The sequence below is a fragment of the Anopheles maculipalpis genome, chromosome 2RL (genome assembly GCF_943734695.1).
Source record: "Anopheles maculipalpis chromosome 2RL, idAnoMacuDA_375_x, whole genome shotgun sequence".
In the NCBI taxonomy this organism is placed as follows: Eukaryota; Metazoa; Arthropoda; class Insecta; order Diptera; family Culicidae; genus Anopheles; species Anopheles maculipalpis.
In genome coordinates, this window is record NC_064871.1 from 3,661,639 (window position 1) to 3,680,550 (window position 18,912).

An 18,912-nucleotide genomic window follows, 5' to 3' on the forward strand; every position below is an offset into this window, starting at 1 on the left:
ATTAGCAGACATTGCTATACCGTTTAATGATTTCGTTCCAAGGTGCGATCGTAATTACTACTTAGAATCTGCAAATAAGGAAAATCGATCCAACCATTCACCAACCCAGGATCAACCTTTTCTCCAATTTTTAAGTTAATGTCGTTAACAAATATATTGTGTTGCAGTTTTTTCCATTGTTATTTATTTCGTAATCCTATTTTTATTAGCAGTGCTAATGTTCATAAATACATAATTATCAACCGAAAGAAATCGGCCAGCTTAATCCTTCCATACCCAAGCCTCGCTTGCAGTCTTCTTCACCGATCCGTCCTGCGATTCGTCCGCGCTCACACGCACCCCGAATCCCTCACCGTCCCGGCTGTGTCCGTGCTGATACTCCTGATGATGTCCACCCGGTCCGTGCTGATGACCTCCCGAACCATGCTGGTAACCGTGATGATCTTTCGCCACACTCGACTGCGACTGTGATTGAGCGCCGGCCGAGCTGGAGGATCCGTGGGCCGGTCCGTGACCATGTCCGTGGTGTGCGTCTTGCACAGACTGTGAAACGGACTGTGCGCCAGCATTGCTACCCGATGTCAGATGACCGTGTCCATGTCCCTGATCCGAAGAAGCCGACTGTGATTGAGCTCCAGCCGAGCTGCCAACCGCTCCATGAAGTCCGTGATGGTCCTGACCGGCCGAGTGCGATTGTGCGTTTGCTCCAGCACCGCTTTGAAGATCCTTTCCATGATCGTGACCGTGAACGTCGTGGCTGCCAGAATGCGATTGAGCGCCGGATGAGGATCCTTGATGGCCGTGATGATCGTGCGAAATTGACTGTGCGCCAGCGGCACTTCCACTCTCACTTCCATGATGTCCATGACCACCCTTGCTGAACGATTGCGATCCAGCCGAGCTTCCCGAGCTCGATCCACCATGTCCTATACTGTGACTACCGGACTGTGCCTGTGACTGAGAACCGGTCACCTTTCCACCGTGGCTCGACGAGAACGAGCTGGAGAACGATGAGCTTCCCGAACTGCTGCCCGGAGCAGGGAATGGGAATCCTTTGCCAAACACATCCGGACTCCATCCACCGGCAGTGTGACCCGGTCCCGCTACAAGCGGTTGCGAGAACTGTGGCTGACCGAATCCTCCCTGGAAGCCGGGCAGTGCCGGAAAACCACCAAAGCCTGCAGACTGTGAGTTACTGATGGCCGAGCTACCACTACTGCTACCACTTCCATGCTGATGACCCAGGTCCGTGGGGTAACCGTTTGCGACTAGCGCACTGACGGTGAGCAGCAACGCAAATTGCTTCTGCATGATCGAGCAAACTGATTATCGATCGTGGATCGGTTTGTTTACAAATATTAGCCGGAGTTTGTGTGTACCCGAGAAAGCAGAACTACTTGATTGAACGATAGTAACTTGACTGACTAGCTACCCTGATGTATGTTCTATGTTTATATAGGCCCTCGACAATCGCTTCCCGTACCTGCATGCAAACAGCTGATAGACACTCGCATTATCGTGCCGTCCGCGGTACTTTCGTCTCGTGGTCCACTGCCAGCCAACTCTGGCAGTGGAATTCCCGTCGCATTTTGGATGCATTTCAGCTGGAACACAGGGAAAACCCTCCGAAGCGTACGCACCGGACTGACTTGATGTACGATGATCGCTCTCGACGATCGTCTATCGGCTGAGGGAAACTTGTTTTCACCCTGGCGAGCCCAACTATTGTCACCCGAAGTTCAACGGTGCGTAGAGGAACCGGTTCCTTCGCTAGTTGATGACCTGGAGACAACACCGGAGGTCGGAAGCGATCGGTGGCGATGGCCCTGTCCCTGAAACTGTATCTATTTTGCTGAATTCTGCTGACTCCAAGCAAGGGACGAATTTGATTTGATCAATGTCGATAGAATTTGTGAATTTATTGATGCTTTAACACTGATATTAGTATCAGATGCCTGTAAAGAAGCCCGGAATCAATGGATGATTGGATCGATGTCAACCATACCAGAATAACCGGTTGCCGATATTGATCGCTTGAATTGCTATTAATAAAACTGATCAATTAGCACTTGAAGACAATGTGCAGACAGCTCTGAGATGTGATGTGATATGTGCTTAACATTGTGTTTATAAGTTTAATTGAGTAATTACGATATTTATTTGATAATTATTTCATTTGCTCAAAATCAAATCAAAAATTCTTCTGGAGTCTGGAGCCGACTAGCTACACCACTTGCTGATGACGGAGTGTTTGGGGATTTATTTTGACCTCGCCTCGATTGGTATTCTGAGCGCCACCGCCATAAGACACGAAAAAGACTTCAGGCTGAACGACACTAAACGTTGGTGGTAGCTCTCGTGCTTGATTTGTTTGCAGTTCATTTGCTGGAAGTGTAAGAGGAAAAGTTTAATTAAAAATGAATGCTATTGAACACTTGGACAGCCACAGTTCCGGATTATAAACGCGTGGATGATATCCATTAGCCGACGCAAAGACGCGATCCAACTACGTACCGCGACGTACTCGATGGGGAATCCCAGCAGTGACCAGGGCAAACACATTAACCAGAACCATCAGCAACAGCAGAAGAGTCGAATCGGATCGTTTAAATTGCATCTTGCAAATGTGATACGTTATTTACCGGCTGGCGAAGATCCTCGCGGTGCTGTGTCAATACGAAGGTCGCTCAGATACTAAACCCAGAACATGACAGTCCACACACCGAAAGCTCTTACCGAGATTCGTTCATACAAGTTTGCTTTGTTTTGTTGCTGGACTGCTAGGCGTTTTGAGTTAATTTGCATTCTTCACAATGAAGACATCGTATGCCAAAAACAGGTTATTGTGAAATTCTAATTTACACTGCAGAATGAGCATTTTTCTTGAGCGTAGTAAATCATGTGACGGATACCGATAGCCCAGTATGCTCTGAATACTCTTCGGTAGGACTTTGACTTCCGGATTACTATTTTCAAATGGTCTAACATAATTCTTAGGTTCGTGGAACACTTCGATTAGTACTGGTTTCCAGTGGATTTAACTATGAAAGAAACTGATTAGAGATATTATTAGTTTTTGGCATTGAACTCGAGGTACGATCCTCACCTCGGACAACAACCTTAGCTGCAAAGTATGCAGGACTATACTAACTTAATCGATCATCAACTGTTAAGAATCGCAGTCCCTATTGGATAAGAATTGTGGGCTATTCTGGCGGAGAACGGCAATTCGAGTGATGTGTGCAGATATCCAGAAGGTGGTGAAAGATGCTGTACTAATGCTCTAATTCGTAGTTCCTAGTTAATGACCCTTTCTATATGAGACATAGAGGAGCTTAGCGATCTCATTGGCTGGAGGAAGTAGAGGCTGCCTAAGATTGTAGGAATTAATGTAGCTTCGGGCCAATTTTCCTCGAAGCGTATTAACCTTCAACTTTAAATAGGCTTCTTCATCCTCTTGGTTTAACGGCCTACTAGGTCATGGCGGCCATTTAATGGTTTACTAGATTAGCTGATATCAAGTAGTTGGATATTCAGTCCTCACTACGGTGGAACGGTACGGATGGGAAATGCATTCTGGTCCTGCAAAGTGAATACTGGAACCATTATCGCCTCTACCAACTGGCCGCCCTTGAATAGTACATGAAGAATTATCTCAGTAATTTCAAAGCATTATATCTTTTTAAATAATTATGTGAATGAACCACCCACTGTTATTGAGAAGTGCTTGTATAGCATCTAACTTGCTTTCTACAGATATTTTTAATTTTAAATACAAGTGAAAAACGTTCAATTTCATATGAAAAATAACGACCATAAATACTATGTACTTAGTTTTAAAATTTTAAAATAAAAGCATAGTAATCTACCACTGTGCTCAGAGCTCTGAGCCGAGCCGCCATGGGAGCTGTCAAATGCAACATGCCGCAGCTGACAGACGAATGTCAATAAAAAAAATCAACGAAAAGAAAACAGAAAAAAAAGTAAATGTAAATAATTCGCTCGTACCTCAGTTCCAGCTTACAAATTCCAAGTATTTCTAGGCCAATCGGTGCAACTGTGGAGAAAATTTAGCACGGTACGGTTTTAAATGTTGTGTACGTGTAGTGTAGTGTAGTATTTGTAGTGCGTTTGCTTACGAATTGTTCCAAGCTGTTCTTTCCAGCCACGTTCTGGAAGTGCCGGGTAGGCGGGATTTCCTTCGTAATGAGACACAATGCGAAAGTGCCTTGAAATGAAATTTTAGTCAATACTTGTAGGAATGTTTTGGAAAACGATTACCAAATAGTAATCGCGCATTGGATAGCGATGACATCAATCATAGCATAGCATTCGCACTCTCTGCGGCAAGGCTTTCTGATTGAGTTCATAACGTTATCAAGGCCGTTGCATCAGTATTGTGGCATGAAATTAACAGTGACATCATGTTTAGAATGATTTAACTAAATCGATGGTACCGTATGCAACATAAGACGCCAATGACTTGCAGATTCGAGTTCGGGAATCGCGAACCACATGATAGAGATCAACATGTTCCAGAACATCCCTTCCTGCTACGAAGAAATGTATCTCACCGCCAGCTACGTGCTGGTGACGTAAGGTTGTGTAAATTCATTCCCGATTTAGTTCTTTCCCTTCTAGCAAAAGTGGAATAGCACACTTTGATAGGGGTAGAAGAAGAATAAAATGAGCTCTGTAAGCACAAATCCAAAGTGTTCAGCTCTCTGTCCACCGATATTGTTTATCTGGCAAATATTGATGTGGTATGCCCTGTGAAAAAAGGTTCAAACTCTGCACCCCAATTCAGTGAAGCACCAAGGGCCGTGTGAAAACACATTTTTTGGCCCCAACCCCCAACGCCTACCTAAACAGCGTATAACGAGCGTACCGGAATCGTCATCGTTTGCTCGCCATTGGTTCGAACTCGAATGACGACCTCCTGACGGGGAGGTACCTTGTCTGCCACACATTGAAACTCATTACGTAGCCTGATTGCTTCCATCGTCATCGCCGACGGGGGAGACACGGACAGATAGCGACCGTGCCTCGGAGAGGTTAACAGCGCTAGCAGCGAGAAGAAACCGCGCTAGTATATAGTAAACCGTCGCCCCGGTCGGAAGCGTGGTACGCGCATCATTCCAACCGTGTACGGAGACCCCTTACACACAAGAAAAAAAACAGCTGGTGTCGTCTGGCGTCGTTTTGGTTATCTGTGTGTCCCGGATTTGTCTTGAACCACTTTTCCCGCAGGAACGACTCCCGCCGGTCCCACAAAGTGCGTAGAGTATTTTTGTTTTCCGTTCTGATTTCGAATTGCGCCATCCGTGGTGTGTGAGAGAAGAGGGTAACGCGCGTCCGTGGTGTAGGGAACAAAAATAAAACCCCCAAAAAACACACCGTATCAGTTGTGCAATGTAGTGAAATCGAAAGGCGGGTCGATCCCCCGGTTTAAGATTAAACAGTGCGTTTGCTCTTTTTCTCATTGATTCGTGGATTTACTGGGATGATAGTAAAAAGATGCTTTCATAATAATTTCAAACGTAGTTGCTTAGGGTAGTTGCAAAGGGTTGCGATGGTAACGGCCGGTGTGTATGAAAAGTGAAAACAAATCGAAGGGTCCGCAATAAATACATAGCTAGTGTGTGTGTAGTGAAGGGAGCGAAACTGAACCGGCCCCGTCTAGCACCCAACTTATTGATCGTGACCTTCCGTTCTCGTTCGTGTTCTTCGGTTCCACACATTCCACAGGTTGGAATGCGCGGTTTAGAGTAACAAGTGCAAACAACTATTCATGTTTTGGAGCAGTCTGGCCTGGCTGGCCCGGTCGTTACGTAATAGGGAAAGCTTCCCATTTTATACGACTCCATCATCCTTATTCGGCTTGTATTTCTCTTATCGCTGCGCCGAAACCCACGTGCTTTGGATTTTGATTTGTATCGCACTAATCCCCCCCATCGACAGAAAACTCTGATGTTTAACACCAGCGTGTACTTTCTCGTCACGAAACGTTTAAGTGGCGCCTAGGAGCTTCCCCACCGGTAGTGTGACGCGCGCGCGGTTTGGGGCAGAATGCCAAAGCAATTCATCTCTATCTTTGGACCGGTGGAAGCAGCTCTAAGAGCAGTTTGAAAAATGTGTCTTGTCACGATTTGCCTCTTTCCTGCTATGCATCATCATCGTGCCCACCCCACCCGGGCGCGAATCGTTCGGAACGCGGTTGAACGTGGTGCACTGTATACAGTGTGTTGCAAAATGTTAGAGTCTTTACGATCAAAGGATCGTTTAAAAGTATTCGGGAAACTAACATCTTCGATGTTCATAGTACAAGAATTACAAATCCATATGATAATTTTGTTTCAATAAGCACCCCAATTTAGATCACTCATTTTATGAGCTTCTTAATTGAATGATCCGGTTACACCAATTCGGTTTCAATACAAAACATTTTAAAAAATGACAACTTTCTTCAAGATTTCTCTAACAAGAGATCAAGATCAAGCAGACATCTGTTTGCCAAGGATCATTCAATTCCTATTCTTCTTGACTTAACGACCTACTAGATGACGGCCATCGAACGGCTAGCTAGACTTGCTAATACCACACAGTTGGATAGTCACACCTAACTAAGGGGCAACGATCCGGTTGGGATCTGAACCCCGGCTATGTTGTGTGTAGATCGGAGCCGTTTTCGCCTCTAGCACGGAGTTGCCCCGCCTTGACAATCATCCACAGTTTAATTCCCAGTACGATAACGTTTTTTTTCTCGCTAAAATATCCTACCAGAAACAGTCAGAAAGCAACCATTTTACACGATCTTAAACACTTGATTATAGAAAATGTATTTAGAAAAACTAGTGCCTGGTTTTTTACACTTGCCATGCCTTTACAAAACATTTCAAGTATCCATTCAAAGTATTAGAAATATCTGAATAATTATTTAAAAAAGTCTCCATCCGCATGTAGATCATATTTTTGGCAAACAGTGTAATGGTAGTCAACTCCATGTGTACTTCGATTGCCACTACTCAGTGCACGCTAGCCTCGTTTAGCATACGTAAAATCTTGCTGGGACGCTAGTCTTCGTATATTGGTCGTTAGTGAATGGGCCGCTGTGAATTGTTCCGTCCTTCGGTAGATCATTATTTGTAGAACAAACACGCAAAGGTAGTTATATTTACCTTATGGAAGGGAAACTTACTATTTCGAAGCAGAAAACGCATTTGTAGCTGTTTATAGATAGATAAGATGTATAAATGAGCGCAGCTTTCAAGTGTGTAACATATTTCTAACGTTTCGAAAACTCTCTTCCCCTTAAATTTTAGATAACGAAATAATTTGTGTTCTACTGTAACTGGGACAACCTCCTCATATCCACTGCCAGTCTAAATCGAACCAACGAAACAACCATCACCATCACCAGAGCAGGATGGGTTTGCTAAGCGAAGGAAGTCCTTTGACGTGGGACGAAACGAAGGCACTGGCGCAGCACGTCCGCGAGCACGGAATCGAGCAGTTTATCAATCTGTTCGCGCGCCTTAAAGACCGCCAGGGTGATGTGCTGAAGTGGGGTGACGAGGTGGAGTACATAATTGTCCGCTTCGATGATAAGCAGCGCGCGGTGCAGGTATCGCTCCGTGCACCAGAAATTCTGGCTAAGCTGAACGAAAAGGAAGCGGCCGATCCGCAAGGTAAGAGCAGCGCTCGGTGACGATGATCGATCGATATTGGTGCAGAAAATTGTTGCACAGGCAGGAGCACGGAAGCAAAGTAACAATGATACATTGGCGCGAAAGATACGCTGATGTACGGAACACGTGATCGTTGCTATCACGTTAGAAACGTGCCTCGCCCAGTGTTTACGGGACGATACGAGTGATAAAATGCGTTTACATGCCACTTCGGGAGGAGGGCAGTTGTAATGAAATATGGTATATTATGTTACTCCGCGATCGTCACATTGTTTTCGATGGAATGCGATTGTTTTTGCAAAAGTTTCTAGATAATAGACAAACACCGACTCGACTAGTAACGTTTTTTTCCATTTATTTTTAGGAGTAAAATCGCTCTGGCGCCCGGAATATGGAGCGTACATGATCGAAGGTACGCCCGGCAAACCGTACGGTGGACTTCTGGCCCATTTCAATGTCGTCGAGGCAAATATGCGCTACCGGCGAATGGAGGTGGCCGCTCTGCTGCCGGAAAATGAAGTCGTAATGTCGATTACAAGCTTCCCACGGTTGGGCTGTCCGGGATTTACGTTCCCGCACGCCGTCCCGACACCGGACGATGAATCGTGTGCTGCACGGTCAAACTTTTTCCCCGACGAAGCCATCTTCCCTGGGCATCCACGATTCAAGACGCTCACGCGCAATATTCGTCAACGGCGGGGTGAGAAAGTGTCAATCAATTTGCCGGTCTTTCCTGACCGTGATACAAAGGTGCCGGTACAGGGAAGCATACCATCCCACCCAAACTACGTGCATATGGATGCGATGGGTTTCGGTATGGGATGTTGCTGTTTGCAGCTTACGTTCCAGGCGTGTAATATTAGCGAGGCACGTACGCTATACGATCAGCTAACGCCGATGTGTCCGATTATGTTGGCGCTGACGGCGGCAAGTCCGGCGTATCGAGGATTTCTTACCGATGTGGACTGCCGGTGGAACGTGATTTCGGCATCGGTCGATTGTCGAACGCGCGAGGAACGTGGCGAAGTGCCGCTGAAGAACGATCGGTTCCGCATTTATAAATCGCGTTACGATTCAATCGATTCGTACCTATCGCCGGCGGGAGAGAAGTAAGTATTTCGTTCCAGCCCATCTGAACCGAGTCCGTTGTCGGGATTGACTCTGGTTCCGAAACAATTTTGGAACACTTCGGAATCGATCGATTTATTGAACTGTTTTTAACGCCTTCCTATCATTCCAAAATCTTCGCAGATACAACGATGTGCCTTTGGTGCTGGACGACGCACTCTACAAGCGACTCCGCGATGGCGACATTGATCATCTGCTGGCGCAACATATCGCCCATCTCTTCATACGCGACTCGGTATCGCTGTTTAGCGAGAAGATCCACCAGAACGATCGCGAGGACACGGATCACTTCGAAAACATTCAATCAACCAACTGGCAAACGATGCGCTTTAAGCCACCGCCACCGAACTCATCGATCGGCTGGCGCGTCGAGTTCCGGCCGTGCGAGGCACAGCTGACCGACTTTGAGAATGCGGCCATCGTGTGCTTTGTCGTACTGCTGACTCGTGTCATACTTTCGTATCAGCTCGATTTCCTTATTCCCATCAGCAAGGTGGACGAAAACATGCAAAACTCGCAGAAACGTGGTGCGGTACTGACGGAACGGTTTTGGTTCAAGAAAAACATTACCGCCATACCGCCCGGTCCGGCCCGCCAGCAGCCGGATGGTGATGAGACACAACGAACATCGACCGAACAACAGCAGCTACAAAATGGCACCACCGAGGATTCGGCAGCCACTGATTCGGGCACGGATGAGTATGAGCTGATGACGATCGATCAGATTATTAATGGGAAGGGAACATTCCCGGGACTGGTGCCGTTGATTAACAGTTATCTTGGTTCGATGGATGTCGATGCGGACACACACTGCACGATTCAGCAGTACCTGAAGCTGATACAGAAACGTGCGTCCGGTGAGCTGATGACGACAGCGAGCTGGATACGTCAGCAAGTCGTGTCACATCCCGAATACAAGTAAGTCAACATACGTCCTCCAGTATCCTCCCGTAATTCTTACTGACGCTTCTTGTTCCTCGACAGAAATGATTCCGTCATCAGCGAGGGCAACTGTTACGATTTGCTGCGAAAGGCGAAGGACATCCAGGACGGCGTGCTGCCTTGCCCGGAACTGCTCGGCAACAACATTAGCTCCAAAACGACGGACAACATTCCGGCTGCCATCGAGAAGCATCTTACCAAGCGCTGTTAGTAGTAGTTGTTAACAGTAGTGATGATCCTTACTTAAAAGCGGGATGATTCTGCGCCAGATGATGGATGACCGGCGGGAGGGAGAGATTCTGCCATCATCCTGCGATATTTTGTTTGTTGGGGTATTCTGGCGTCAAATCGAATGCGGGTACTTCAATGTTTAAATTGATAGAGTTTTGGCAACGGCGCACGAACGGGAAACGAAGAGGAATGAAATTCTTCACGACCCGTGCGCACATGCATTTCTTGCCGAGAGAGAGAGAGAGAGAGACAAGGAGAGGGCAGGATCGCCTTCAGCCGCCGATCCACCTAGCGGATCGTTTCTTATAGTTCTATTGACCCTGATTAATGATTTAACGAATGTTTTCGATGTGTTGTTTAGCACGCGTTTCACCAAGAGAAACGAGCAAGAACGATCCCTTCAAGGAGAATGTTTATTAGGAGGTATTGCATTTGTGTGTGTGCATGTGCGCCTTTTGCTACAAATAGGTTATTGGTTTGTTTGTTAAGTTTACGTTGCAATGATATTTTAATGAATTCTACCAATGAGCGCACCCCATCATTTTATCCCCTCAGACTCCGTCTGCTGCTATCGATATAGATAAAAGACTCCGTGTTTTCTAAATTTCCTTCTCAATCCAAAGATTCGGTTCATCCATCATCGTATTTTCTTCATCATTTCACAGCGGACACCGAAAAAGAAGGGTACGAGCAGGCCGAAAAATCTAATACGCAAAACTAACAAACACATACACACTCAGATGAAACACATAGCGACCTGAACTAGGGAACCCGTACGATAGTGAGGTCAGATGTAAGGTTTGTGGTAGTTACAAAGCCAGAATTAAATCAATATCGCTCACAAACTGTACATCGGTCACTGCGTCCGAAGAACCTACCCGTGGAAGATTCGGATTTGTGGTTGACTGAAAATGTTCCAGGGCGAACACAGCAGCACAGCAGAAGCACGAAGAATAAATTGTTATACAGAAATATATACATAGATTTATATTGTTAGATCTCTAACTTAAGCAATGAAGATTTTAAAGCTTTTTTTTTGGCTCCGAACTGTTAACCACCTGGCTGTGGCGGTGGCTGCGAGAAGGAAGCTACCGATGACGACCCGCAAGTTCACCTCAAAACAGATTTCCTAAGGGATAGACAAGTTCTGCGCAGCAATGGCAAGCGTAGAGCTTGGACATGTTCAGAAGAATATTGTTTGGACATCACACCAAGAAACAGCTACGGGTTCTAGGGCAGTGACTCTCATGTCATAGGTTCTCTTGCAATGGACTGTCTGTGCTACACGTCCCTTGTCCTGTTGCGGCGAGAGCTATAGCAATCATCTTATCAACCGTGATCTGAAGGCATTGAAGGAAGGAATTTTCCAGGCTCTCCAGGATGAGGCTCGTAACGCGCTTTCAAAGGATGACATAAAGGGCGCCCGATTAACACCCTTTAGGCCAAAGGAGAATGAAAATTGTTACGGAGGTATTTGTAAGTAAACAACATAACCATTTTTCGTCACAAAATTATATATACACTGTGAAAGTGTTTTGTTTATTTATAATTCCATCTGTTACTTATGTTTACATACTAACTTCTATGTTGTTTTTTTATGTTCCATTATAGAGCAAAGAAAATACGATTTCAAAAAGTAATATCCATCCATCCCTACCATACATCAAATACACACCACTCAATCTGGATCTGCTGTGGTGCAGAAATCCGCTGCCAGTTGCCTAGTGATGTGAACTTGCCTGGTTGCTATGGTGGAAGCAATGTGACTAACACGTAGAGCCGTTGTATGCGAAAAATCAAAAACTAAATCTCTCACTTGTATGTGTGTGTGTGAGTGTTTGAGGGGGAGGGCACGTTCGCAGCTACTAAATCGAATCACACGCGTGACATATCGGTTCTTTGGCATCCTGATATTCGTATCCTGTGTGCATCAAAAGGCTTCTTCAGGTGTGTTTAGTGGAGTAGTGCAGGTAGAAGGTAGTGTGGGGCAGTAGTTTCATCCGTTCCCAAAACTAAAATCACAGTCCAGCTTCCAAACGTTGCGATGAAAATGAACCCTACCGATAATATCCTTCCCATTCTATCCCATTCTCATTTTCTCCAATAGTAGTAATAGTAGCAGCAGTAGTAGTAGTAGTACATACAATGAAATCTTGTCCTAAAATCTCGATTCGTCTCGCATTTCGTCCATCTTTAAACATTTTCCTCTACACGTAGTAATCACAAATGCGGAAATGTCTGCGATAGTAATAGTTGCTGGCACTGGTACTTCCGCGCCATCCCTGATTTTGGTAGTGATGATTTTGTGTGTATATGTGTCCGGCAAAAGATTGAATAATGGATTGTATATATACATGGAACAAATGTCCATGAGATAAACGAAATGAAATGAAACAGAACAAAACAAAGAATAATTTAAACTCATCATCGATAAACGGTCGTAAATGTTAAGGAAATTGGTATTTAAACGTCCATAAATCACACGTTAGCTTATACAATAATGGATATGCAAATCAGAGACACACACACAAAAACACACATTGGCGGCTCATGCAAAACATACTGTTAGGCGGAATGCTTCAGTTTTTGGTTGATGTGAGTTTATCGGAATGCATTTAAAATGTATTAGTGTGCTTCTCCTAGAAAGATATACGAGCAGAGCATGAAAATTTACAGGAAAGTTAGCCTCACTTGGAACTATAAGCGCACTAAAACCGATACAAAAGCAACACACTGGGGAGAAGAATGTATCTGGAAGGTACTAAACCGTGGTGCTATTGTTGGCCACCGGAATATTCACGGCGGAAGAGGACGACGACGAAGCAATCGCATTGTTCGGTGAGGAAGGGTTGGCACTCGTTGAAGGAAGCGCAACGCCACCGGTCGTTGATGCCGGATTGGTGAAACTGTTCGATATCGCGACGACACACGCCCCGGCACGACTATAGTTGACCGATGCGATCGGTGTCCATTCGTTCGTTTCGGCATCGTACTGTTCGACGATCTTCAGATACTGGATGCCATCGTACCCACCGAGTGCGATCAGAAAATCACCCAGCACACTCACACCGATCGCGTCCCTGCCGACGCTTAGTGAAGCGATCTGAAAAAATGGCGGAAATAGAAGGTCCGGTGAGAATTTTATTTGTTACTTAAAATCGTTCAATAGAACAACTTACCAGAGTCCATGTATCGGTTGTTGGATCGTAACGTTCGACAGTATCCGTTCGACACACGGCCGGATTACTTGGCGGACAATCATGACCTCCGAGCGCATACAAGAACCCATTCAGTACGCCAACACCAACACAACCACGCCTTTGGTTCATTGGCGCACGCAAAGTCCACTTGTTGGTGTGTGGATCGTAACACTCCACCGTCCGGTGGCAAACGCTTCCATCCCGACCACCGATAACGTACAAGCGGCCACCCAGCACGGCTACACCGGCTGTCGATCGCATCGCCGACATTGGCGCCACGTAGCTCCAGGTGCGTGCCGAAGGATCCCATCTTTCGACCGTATTCAGGTAGCTCCAACCATCGTGACCACCGACGGCATACAGTGGACCCTCCAGAAAGGCCACTCCCAGCCCATGTCTAGGCGTCCCCATCGGTGGTACCAAAGAGCTCCAACACATCGTGTTCAGATCGAAACTGTCGACCGTATTCAGTGTCTTCAGTCCATCGCGACCACCGACAATGATCAGCTTGTCCTCCAGCACGGCCACACCGAACTGTAGCCGACGCGTCGGCATATTCTTCAACAGCGTCCACTTATCCAACCGTGGATCGTAACTCTCGATGCTGATCGCACCCTTGTGTCCATCCATGCCACCGACCGCCAACAGGCGGCCCATCGTTGACTTGCGAGGCCGGGTGCGAGAGGTAGCAATCTGCGAACGTCGCCCGGGGATCAGATGCCACTTGAACGCTTCCATTACGAGCTGTTGGCATTCGTTCGCTCCACCACAGAGCGCTTCAACGTGATCCACTATGAACTAAAATTGCAAAAAAAAGAGTTTGGTTAATGCAAAAAATCTTCAAAGGCTTCCGGTAAGCAGGACGCTCTCACCGAAGGTTGCAACAGCGGCAGCTTGATCAAGGCCAACAGCTCCGGAATGTGTCGCTTCCGGCCCTCGGCATCGTACTGGATCCAGGCCATCAGTGCATGAAACACTTCCTGCTCGTTCGGCACGTTCAAATCGTCGCTGCGCAGCAGATTTGCCAGCTGGGCTGCATCTAGCATGAAAAACTCCTGATTCTTCCACACCTGCTGAAAGTGTTGGCAGGTGTAGGCGGTGGCCAACTTGAGCAGTGTGGTGCAGCCCTGCTGCTCGGCAAACAGCGAAAATCCCAAACAGTTGGACGGATGTAATTGACGGGCGAGAAAGTTGCAGCACGCGCCGACAATCGTGCTAAGCTGCAGAAGGCACGCCGTGGCCAGCAACGTTTCGACCGTGTCCTCGCGGATTTCGATCGCACCGGTGTAGCAGTACTGGATGAGGGAGTTTAGCGCGTCGCCGGACACTTCCTGCAGGGTGATTTCTTCCTGCTGGCTTTCGCGCAGCTGGCCGGTGAACATTGCGCTGAAGTAGGCAGATGAGGCCGATAGCACCAATCGGTGGGCTGGTATTCTGGTATTGATGGAGTGGAATGATGGAGAGGAAGTTAAGAAAAGCCATAGAAGAATTTGTTTGTTTGGAACCAGTTGTCGGAGGACCGGCGAAGAGCTTGTTAACTTCACAAATTGCCAACAAGTCCCTGAATAATAATGACACAAAGTCACAGATCATTAATTCGATCCGGTTCTGCCTAAATAGCAGACATTTATCCAGGCGGAGCATTCGATAGTTGTCGATCGTATTGCTTTATTGCTTATACTAAGGAGATAGATAGCACGCAATTTCCCAAAGAGGGTCTTTTTGAGATCGAGTTTGGGCCAGCCAGGTTATTAAAGGTCCGATCCAGCCGGTTATTAAATCCCCGTAGTAAGGCTTGACTATCCGACTAAGTGGCATCATATAGTCTCATAAGTCATAAGATAGACGGCTTTACCTTAGCAGATCGTTAAGCCAATAGAAAATCCTTCTGCAAGGAACCCTTATTTTCGTCAAGTCTTTTTACACGTAGAAATATAAGAACATCTCTGACACGACAAGACCCTATCCTATCTCACTTGTGATCTTCAATAGAAAACATTAACTATCAGGCTACGTGGAGTAAATAAAACCATGCAAAAGGGTCATTAAAACTAGCTGGTATACGCCAACGTTGGTAGAGGTTTTTTTCAAGTTCCAATTTATCGCCAGGATAAAAAAAGGACTGAAATTGATAAATACTTTCACCAAAAGCGCAGGATTAACTCTCAACCTGCCTTTCAAGATTCTCTTGCATAAGATTAAGCCTATACAGCGTCCGACAATTAAGTAAACCAGCAACAACAACATTCAAAACAATGTCCGACAAAGGGCACGTCATCAAATTGCCATGAATGAATTCCGTCCTTTTATCGCATCCAACATAGTCGTTAAGCAAAAAAAGTGCAGCACCGAGGTAGAGAGGTCAAGTGCACGTTAATAGACGATGAGGTCCTCCTTTCGGACGACAGACAAACGCGCACTGACTGGCGAGAGTCATACGAGACACAATCATCGTATATTACGCGCAGGAAGAGAAAGAGATTCACCCGTTCGCACCCGGTCGGCCGGTCCGTCGGTCAGCCCATCATAGTAAATTAATTTAATTTCGCTCGTTTTCTCGTGATCTCGTCGCCGTCAAACGGTGGACACACAGAGACAGAGAGTGTTTACAGTATTTGCTCGTGCAAGACAACAAAGCCCGGTGGGCATCGCCACGGTTCTAGGAAGCAACCGAGCGTGCATTTGCGTGTGGCGAATTTTCCACCACTCGAATGGGACGGATCAAAACGCCGGGCATCGGGCATGGCGACGGGCGCGATGAATGTTTATAAACAGAACCATTTTCTGTAGTGAGTTGGGAAAGGTTAAGATCGTTGTTTCCTGTTTTGTTTTGTCCCTTATTGCTTCTGTTTCTTGTTGTGGAGTTCTCTCTCTCTCTGAACGGGCGCTCTGTCTCGGGATGTAAGGTAAATGCGCCATCTGCCAGACTTACCGTCGACCGTCGACACCGGCGATCAGCACCACATCACAAAGCTTCTCACTCTGGAGGTAGTCTGTAAATAGATCAGTACCAGAAACGTTGGATTAATAAATTCTGCAACAAGAAAGAACATGAACGACGACGACGATGGAAGCTCAAGTCAGTTGGATGGGAAGAATGACATCTGCAACTAGGAGTCGTCAGTCGTCGGTATAATTAGTAATTAGAATTTCCCGTTTTGTACGTTCGTGCAGCAGCCAATACAAGGAGAAAACCTCGGAAAACCCTAGTCCCCCCTTAGGGTACACACAGTACGGTTGTTTTGAGGAAGGGTTTCGATGTGGTTAACGCTCCTTCGGGAGTTGGTTTATGTTTCCAGGAAAATCTGTCCATCGTTCATCATGCTTGCTGCCGAGAGTAACATGTTTATGGCACCCTTCCGGTACTCGTAACACCCTCCGGACTCCTGCCGGTGAAGCAGACGTAAAAAGGTTCAGAAACCTTCGGCAAGGTTCAGCTCAACTTCGCTTTGTCTTTGTAAACGGGGGGAGGTGCCCTTTCGTTTTAGTATCGTGCCGCCGACGATGGTATCCATAAGACACAAAGAGACAAGCCGATTGTGTTTGCTTTAGATAATTGGATTCCGGCAACTACTTAAGACCGTTTATTTATGAGAAATGGGAATGGTTCTCAGTTCGTCTCGTGTTCGATTTTAAGTATCAATTTGAGTATTTTTTTGTGTGTTCTAGGGTTTGCTGGGTCAGTATTCTAGCCAAAATGTGTTCACATGGTCATACACAATTTGCTTTGCACAATTTAAATCGCAAAACCGCGAGTGAATGAAACGATGTTTCAAAGCCGAAAAAGCCCTAAGTGGCAGACTAATACATCCTGCTATTACACCGCTAAAGATGAAGAAAACAAGCCATCTAAGAGAATTAGAAAGTTAATAACATAGCCGAATTTCATGTTCAGTTCCCGAAAGGAATTTCAAAAAAAAATTTATTACTTCCAGCTGTTTAATAAATTCCATTGGCACAAAAATTATTTCACGAACTCATACAACAAGTAACAATATCCCACAAAAGATTCAAGAAAAACGAGACACTTCTTGATCACCGGTTATACCTCAACGTTTATACGAAAGGTAGTTAATGGAGGCTGTTTTTGGATCGTAAAATGTTGGCAAATGGAAAAGCGTGAGCCTGATAAGCTTGTAGCTTCCGCATCTTGCGCCCTGTGTGAAGGAGATTCTGGACAAGAGAGTTAAAATATTTTCTAGAAGCCCTTGTCGGAGGCCTCTTTGTCAGAGTTATGGACAAACATTCAAAATGAGCGGCTAAGCCGATAGGAAGAGACTTCCAACATTCGAATATTTCGACTAAACTCTATTCGAGGCACTTTTCCGATCATTCTGCTGCTGGTCAAGGTTGATACACCTTCAAAGTTAAAACTAGGAAAACTACCTAGTTACAGTGAACATTGTTCCTCAGATTCAGATCATTCAGATGTGATTTTTCTGGAAGTTATAGACCTGGAAAACCCTGTATGTAATGTATGTGTGTCCAATGTCCAAAACGTAAATTTAATCAAATATTGTAGCCTCTATTCACTACAAACATCCAAAACAATGTAATGTGTAACTGAAATTATGTCACACATTTTATGACGCTCCATAAATTCGAGATCGTATCGGTACGATGGCTACGGATGGTTTCAACAAATTCGCAACTTTCAAAAAAGAGTGTTCTCTTTTGAAACAATATGCTCTTTTACAACCAACTCCAAGCTCCAACTAACCAGTTCGTTGGCGAGCCAAGCGATGATGATTCAACGCCACTGTGGTTTTTTTTTCGCAGCCAACCATTCGCGATCGTATATACTTCCTTGTTCGAAACAGTAACAGAAACACACAGAGCCGATCTTTCCCAATATGGTTACGCGGTAAAGAAACTTGCTTCATTTGCTGCTGCAACCAAACTGGCGACTGGAAGAAGGAGACCTTGAACCTGCCCCGCTAAAGCCACCGATCTGATCGTCCGTTGACCTGAAAACAATAGGGGTTGCGTGGTGGAGGATGGGAAATAAGTACAGGTTTTACGTACCTTGCATGCGCTTTAGCACCAGATCGGAGTGATCGCGACACCGGAAGAACTCGTCCTGGCTGACGGACGAGTTGAGGCTGGCCAGGCTGAAGTGGCTCTCGTCCGTTGCCAAACTGGCGCGAACGCTCGCGCTCGATGTGGGGCTTCCCTTGCAGGACAATTCGTTGCTCATCTTGCTATCCTGTGCGTATATGTGTGGGTTGGAAAGAGGTAGAAAACTTGGATCCTGGATGTCCTAAATTGTCGCTGTTGCTACTGGTTTTGTACTGTACTTGTTCCTGTTCCTCGTCCGAGGCAAGAAGACACACGCTTGTTTTGATTATTCGTAAGAACTGTTTGTTCTGCTCACTATTAAATGCCTGTTTTCATAATCCTAGCAACCCTTGGCATGTCTAGTAATACAAAATCACCAAAAAAACTATTCACTTTCCGTTACACCAAACACTTCCGTGAACACACACTTCTGCTGTGAATTGTTGCTGGAGATGTCAACACGACCCCGCGAACTCTATCCCTCAGAACGTCCGCTTCGCTCAGCGCTTTATGCTGCTGCCTGGATAAGTGGTACGCCTTGCCACTGCCGAAGACGGAACCAGAATGAACGAACCAATCGTGCCTTCGTCTTCACGACTGTCTTCACAAGGAACTGCACCGCCAGATTCCCAGATTGCTACCCTACGAGTGTGGCGGATGGTGGT

At 46.0% G+C, this 18,912-nt stretch overlaps 5 protein-coding genes across 6 annotated transcripts in view; 2 read left to right on the forward strand and 3 right to left on the reverse strand.

Moving 5' to 3' along the window:
* LOC126558178 (probable serine/threonine-protein kinase DDB_G0267686) overlaps positions 1 to 18,912 on the forward strand; it is a 213,276-nt gene that overhangs the window by 124,241 nt on the left and 70,123 nt on the right. The window lies entirely within an intron of this gene.
* Positions 1 to 18,912, reverse strand: part of LOC126559990 (keratin, type I cytoskeletal 9-like) — a 101,826-nt gene that overhangs the window by 13,594 nt on the left and 69,320 nt on the right. The window lies entirely within an intron of this gene.
* LOC126558451 (hornerin-like) lies at positions 194 to 1,319 on the reverse strand. The gene has a single exon (XM_050214472.1). It carries the CDS (start codon positions 1,309 to 1,311, stop codon positions 262 to 264), a length of 1,050 nt encoding a protein of 349 aa, XP_050070429.1. The 5' UTR covers positions 1,312 to 1,319; the 3' UTR covers positions 194 to 261.
* Positions 7,405 to 9,971, forward strand: LOC126557348 (glutamate--cysteine ligase). The gene is made up of 4 exons (XM_050213077.1): positions 7,405 to 7,688; positions 8,053 to 8,797; positions 8,940 to 9,734; positions 9,801 to 9,971. Exons 1-4 carry the CDS (start codon positions 7,427 to 7,429, stop codon positions 9,967 to 9,969), a joined length of 1,971 nt encoding a protein of 656 aa, XP_050069034.1. The 5' UTR covers positions 7,405 to 7,426; the 3' UTR covers positions 9,970 to 9,971.
* LOC126559764 (kelch-like protein 5) lies at positions 12,197 to 18,389 on the reverse strand. Its single transcript, XM_050215938.1, has 6 exons — positions 18,215 to 18,389; positions 16,122 to 16,182; positions 14,062 to 14,623; positions 13,169 to 13,987; positions 12,757 to 13,092; positions 12,197 to 12,271 (listed from the first exon to the last, which is right to left on the reverse strand). Exons 1-6 carry the CDS (start codon positions 18,384 to 18,386, stop codon positions 12,197 to 12,199), a joined length of 2,025 nt encoding a protein of 674 aa, XP_050071895.1. The 5' UTR covers positions 18,387 to 18,389.